Raw genomic sequence first — 5,716 nt, 5'->3', positions numbered from 1 at the left:
TCTCGGCCGGTAGGAGGCTGCGCGGGCGGCGCTGTGCGCATGCGCGGAGGTGGTCCGGCGGGGAGCGGGAAGTGGCTCCGGGAAGCTGTAGTAACCCTGGGAACGCGTCCGGCGTCGCCTGGGCGCTGAGGAAGAGGCATGTGGGGAGGAAATGGTCGCCCTGGGGCGAGACAAGGCTGAGCGTTGCAGGACAGAGAGAGAATCCCGACTGGGAGATAGGAGGGCCGGGTTCTGCTCCGCGCTCTGCGTAGACTCGCGGAATGACATGAGGCAAGTTGCTTTCCTCGGTTTCCCCCAGCAGGCAGTGAGAGAGCTTCTTTCCGAATCCCCACCCAGCCCCTGGCTGGCTGGGTGTCGGGATGGAGATCTCTACTGAGACCTGCGCGTCACAGCCGGCGAGCGCCCGGCCCCATGCCCCCGAAACTGCCCAGTAGTTTTGTCCGCGGCGCCCCCCTGCGATGCCGTTGCCTGGAGCGGGGGCCTGGTTGCCACTGGCTGGGTTCCCATGGCAACACCCCCCGCCCCCGCCTGAGGGTGCTGTGAGAGGACCGGGAGCCGCCCAGCCACGGGCTTGATCAAAGGATCAGAGAAGGACCGTTATACCTATGTGCACCTTTGTATTTATTGACCCGGTTTCTAAATTAAATACCTATTCAGAGAGTTTAAGCTCCAGCAAACTGTTGGAAAATCATACCCCTTAATGTAGCTCCTTGCCTAAAGTGGTTGCACCCTAAAGGCTGGATTTGGAAAGGATCCGTCTTTATAGGAAGGCCGTTTTGTCAGGCCCAACTACAAGAAACTTGCCTAGTATTGGTAGGAGTTATGAAGTAACTTCGAGTACTTGCTTGCTTGACGGAGTTTTTTGCTCTGTTCTTTCTCTGACTCAGGTAGTAACTGTGCCTATTGAAGCCCCCAGCAGTGCTCCACCCAGAACGGAGGCACTAGCAGGTGTGTAAGGGAGTCATGCTTCTACCCTGCTTGATTCATTTCATACACAGTAACAGAAGAGCCCTCCTGAGATTGCTGTTCTTATCCCAGCCTGTCATCTTCCCAAGGTTGGGTCACGTGGGAGTGTTTTGTCACAGGCTGTCATGGAGGTCAAAGAGGAGGGAACGAAAACAGAAGTAGATGCTGAGGCCCCAGATGACATGAGGAGGTATGGGCTTGTCCAGCCCTTTCCCTGAAGTGGACAACTTGAGATGAAAGACTTCGAGGTAGCCAAACTGTCTAGGTAGCTGCCCCGTGTACAATATTGGTGATAACTGAGGAAGAGTAGGCCTTGTGTTGCTTTTGAGTTTCTACCATCATAGGCCCAAGTCTAGTATTAGAAGCGCCCCCATACCCAACCTGTGTCAGAGACCTAAGCAAAGCCTAAGCACTTCAGCCAAGACCACCAGCCAAGGTGCCACCTATCACCCCTTTCATGAGCTGCCCCAGATCCCAGTAACTTCATTATCAGAAATGGACCCCACCCCCTACAGTAGTACTCCTGCCTTCTGGACACTGAGAACCCAGCCCCCAGACTCCTGAAGCGTCCCTTCTTTCCATCCAATGGCATGAGTAGTAAGAGGTAGGCATTTGCTTAAGCTACTTATTTATTAAGAATAAATTTACAGCTGCTTAAAGATTTTTTTTTAGGATTTTATTTCTCCTTTTTCTCCCCAAAGCCCCCGGTACACAGTTGTATATTTTTAATTGTCGGCCCTTCTAGTTGTGGCATGTGGGATGCCACCTCAACATGGCCTGATGAGCAGTGCCATGTCTGTGCCCAGGATCCAAATGGGCGAAACCCTGGGCCGCCAAAGCAGAGCGCACGAACTTAACCACTCGGCCACGGGGAAGGCCCCTGCTTAAAGATTTTTAAAGACAATTTTTCTCAACAGAGGCATAACTGAATGATGAAACCAGTTTTTGTTTTGTTTTGTTTTTTTGCAGGGCTGAGGCTTCAGAGACCTCAGGGACTTCTTTCAGTACTCGCAGAAACCTCCTACACGCTGGTGATGGCACAAAGGGACTGTTTTCTTGCCCTTAGTGTGAATGACTACCAAGAAGGAAGGCAAAGGTAGAGCAGTCGGATCTCTGGCTCCCCCCGTAGCTTCTAACCTCAGACTTTATTTTTAAACGCCTTTCTGAGCCCAAGGTCAAAGCTCACTGGAACAAATGATTTTGAGTCATGAATGAAAAATCTTGCTCTTTCCATAATGAGAAAGAATTAAGAGACGTACAGGTAAGCAAGCACTTCTATTTGGGAAAGAAGATGTTGGTTTGGGATATATCATTAATAAAAAAAATAGTAATAACAATTCCTATTATTGGCAAGAGATAGTTGCCAGATATCGGCAATAGATAGTTGGCAAGAGAATGTGAGGCTTTAGAAATGTTTAGGAAGATGCTCATTATTGTTCTCTTGGTTCTAGTAGAAGAATCTTTTCTTCATCTCTGGGTCAATTGGCTTTCCAAGTGGGTCATAGAACTTTGGTTTGGATTTGCTCGAGTGGGAGGGGGATGTCAATGAAGATTCTGGCAAGAGGTTTGTGTTTCGTCAATTGAGTTGTTTAGCTTACTGACCTTTTCTCTGTCAAATACCTGCTTTGCTTTGTCCTGATTGTCCTCAGGGCTCTATGTTTAATGAGATGTGTCTTTGTGTGAGCCTGGGAGCTGACTCTGCATTCCTTACCTGTCTCACTACCTTGCTCAGAAAGGGTCTTGAGTGGAGCCTGTGGGTTCCAGTGCCCAGAACTGGGACAAAGCCTTTGCTTTGGGAATCCAGGAAGGTTTTGTTCAGTATACTAAGACAGGCGAACTGTTCTTCCAGAGGAAGGTCTTTGGATGCTGGAAGGGTCTGAACTGGAGAGGGAAAGGCACGATGAAATGAGTCCTGAGTACACAGACTGCTGCAGGGAGTTGTTCAGCACGGCTAATCACCATAGGAACGTATGAGAACGTCATGAGAAAAGATGAGGACAGATTTTGTGCCTAGTACTAATGGGTGTGGGAAATAGAAAAGAAGTGTAAGAGAAGATTCCTGGCTCAAAGCAGCAGAGTCTGAGTGGGGAGATAGGCGTTTTGCAGAGGAACTTGTACTGCATGTAGAAGGGCTATAGGACTTACAGAGGCGAGAGACCATTGTAGCCCAGTTGGTAAGGTAGGCCACCTTAAGGAGATGGAACTGATCTCAAAGGGGCCATAGGACACAGAGCAGGTGGAGGTGGTGTATTCTGAAGGAAAACCACACGGCCCAAGGGATGGAGGCGAGAGGAACTGAAGCCAGTGTGAGAAATAATAGTGCTTAGGCATCGTGAGGCCAGTTATGGAGGAGTGAGCTCAGCTGTGGTGTGTTTAGGGATCCATTCTTGCATCCAGGGCATAAAGAAATCAAAGCTGTGTTTAAGAAGTGTTTGTCAGTTGGCAAAAATATGTAGGAGGGATTAGGGTAACGGGATAATCTAGCATTCCAGGGCCTTGACATAAGCGATGATTCCTTTATAGTTATTTTCTTTTAATTGTTATTTTTTCTTTTATTTATTTTAGAGAAAATAGCACATTCACATGGTTGAACCTCCAAAAAGTACAGAGGGTGTACATATAGTGAAAAAAACTGCCTCTCACCCTTGCCCCCCAGCCACCCAGTTTTCCTGCTGGAGGCAAAGTTACTATTTCTTTGGGTATAATTCTGGAAATAGTCTCTGCAGAGACAAGCAAATAGGTTTATGTATTTTTTAAAAATCAAATGTTAAAATAGTGTATACACTATTATATATATGTGATATATATAAAATAGTGTATACTTTGCCCTTTGCTTTTTCACTTAATGTATCATGAAGATTGTTCCATGTTGTCCATAAAGCACTTTCTTATTCTTCTTTATGGCTATATAGCAGCTCATTAAGTGGGTATGCTTTAATTTGTTTAATTAGTCCTTTAGTGGACATTAGGGTCTTTCTAGCCTTTTGTTATTATAAACAGTGCTTCTGTGAATGACACTGTGTGTCATTTTGTGCATGAATGCAATTGCAGGCTTGTCCACCACATGCCCATCTGGGGGAGTAGTGTGGGATAGGTTGCCGAGAGACCAAAGAAAAGACCCAGAGACAGCGAACGAGACATATGGGTTTAATGGGAGTTACTTACAGGGAAGGTCCAGTGGTGGCCGACTGGACAGAAATGGACACCGCTACGGCTCCCTGAGAGAAGCTTGCTTAAGTAGGCAGAGGAACAAAAGCTGTGTGCTTGCCAAGGGGGGTCATCCCTGTATGACCTGCGTTCCAAGGACCAGAGCCCCCCCTAGAGGGCATCTGTGTTCTCTCAGACTGCGAGGGTCTTTGTGCTAACTCTTCCATGAGAAAACAGCTGGGTTGGCCAAGCCCAGGGCTGTTATCATTGTGAGTGCTGGCATGTAGCTCAGACAAGGAGCCTTAAGGACACATGGTTTAAAGGACACATAGGCTAGTGCTGCTACCCAGGCCCAAAATGTGCAAAGCACACGTGAGTTTATCAGGTATTGTCAAGCTCTAGAAGCGGTAACCATTTATTCTCCAGGGTGTTCTAACACTTGGCACTTGAGCCAACACAGAGTGTTATCATACTTTTTGATCTTTGATAATATGATAAGTGAAAACATTCTCAGACATTTATTTGGCATTTCTCTTATTATGAGTAAGGTTGAACACTTTTTCATATGTTTAAGAATGATTTATATTTCCTTTTGTGTAAGCTGTCCATATCCATGCCAATTTTTCTACTAGGTTGGGGTTTTTTTCCCTTACTGATGCATAGGATTTTTTTTTAACATATTAGGAAAATTAGTCCTGTATTGATGATATGAATTGCAAAAAGTTGGTCAAGTGGTTTTGTGAAGCTCTAATAAGGGAAAAATTTGGCTGAGCAGAAAGTCCAGAAGTGAGGAAACCGCCGGCGCTGAACTCTGCTTCCTCAGAGCCCTGAGACCTTTAGCAGAGCCAAGACATCTGTATAAGGTTTTTGAGATAACATTAACTAAACTTTTTGAGGTTTTTCTTAAGACTAGATTAAACAGAAGTTTTCCCTTATAGTATTCCTTGTAGTTGACTTGTCAGGAGTTCATTTTTTGTGTGTGGTATTGGGAGAAGGTGCAACATTTAAGGTGTCATCTTTGAGTGACTGATTTGTGCCTGGGAGGTTGACCCTGGTTTGTCTTACAGGTTGAAAGCGTGTGTGCTGGGTGCTCTCCACCATATGACGCAGACAACAGTGCTCCTCTGGCTTTCAGAGGACTTCCTGTACGTATCACCCACACCCCAGTACCTCCTGCCTTACAAACATTTCTTGCATGCTCCTATGTGGTTCCAGGCCCCCGGGATACATGATGGCATAGACCCTGCCCTCCAGGAGCTCATACTCGGGGGAAGGAGGCGTGGGGCGCAGACATGGAAAACAACCTCTATCTAATGAGATAATTCCTATAATGAAGCAGAATGTAAAGCCTAGTGGGAATGCCAAAGGCACACCACAGTCTCAACTGAGCTGTGTGAATTTTTGTTTATTTTTCAAGGAGGGCGTATACTTGTCCCCATATCATCCAGCTTCTACATCATAGTTGGAGTTTTCCATCTGCCTCTCTTTATGATTGACTTTAATCGACCTACTGAGAAAGACTAGATCCTTCTGGCCTCCCTTTCAAGGACATTCAGTACAGCGGGTGGGATGTGCTGGTGTGGATGGGGGGATGTGCATTCTG

General features: G+C 46.6%; 1 protein-coding gene across 3 annotated transcripts in view; it reads left to right on the top strand.

Annotated features, from left to right (window-relative positions):
* Positions 1-3: 3 nt before the first annotated feature.
* ELMOD3 (ELMO domain containing 3) overlaps positions 4-5,716 on the top strand; it is a 28,192-nt gene continuing 22,479 nt past the window's right edge. The window contains exons 1-5 of one of the 3 annotated variants that reach the window (XM_070511879.1): positions 42-270; positions 888-948; positions 1,482-1,570; positions 1,936-2,227; positions 5,181-5,258. In XM_070511879.1, coding sequence (XP_070367980.1) covers positions 2,174-2,227; positions 5,181-5,258 — 132 coding nt within the window. In that variant the 5' untranslated portion in view covers positions 42-270; positions 888-948; positions 1,482-1,570; positions 1,936-2,173. Of the gene's footprint in view, positions 271-887; positions 949-1,481; positions 1,571-1,935; positions 2,228-5,180; positions 5,259-5,716 lie in introns of all 3 variants that reach the window. The other 2 variants (XM_070511878.1, XM_014852834.3) reach the window with 2 other exon arrangements.

This window comes from Equus asinus, chromosome 6, assembly GCF_041296235.1.
Source record: "Equus asinus isolate D_3611 breed Donkey chromosome 6, EquAss-T2T_v2, whole genome shotgun sequence".
NCBI lineage: Eukaryota > Metazoa > Chordata > Mammalia > Perissodactyla > Equidae > Equus > Equus asinus.
This window is presented reverse-complemented; position numbering and strand designations above follow the sequence as displayed.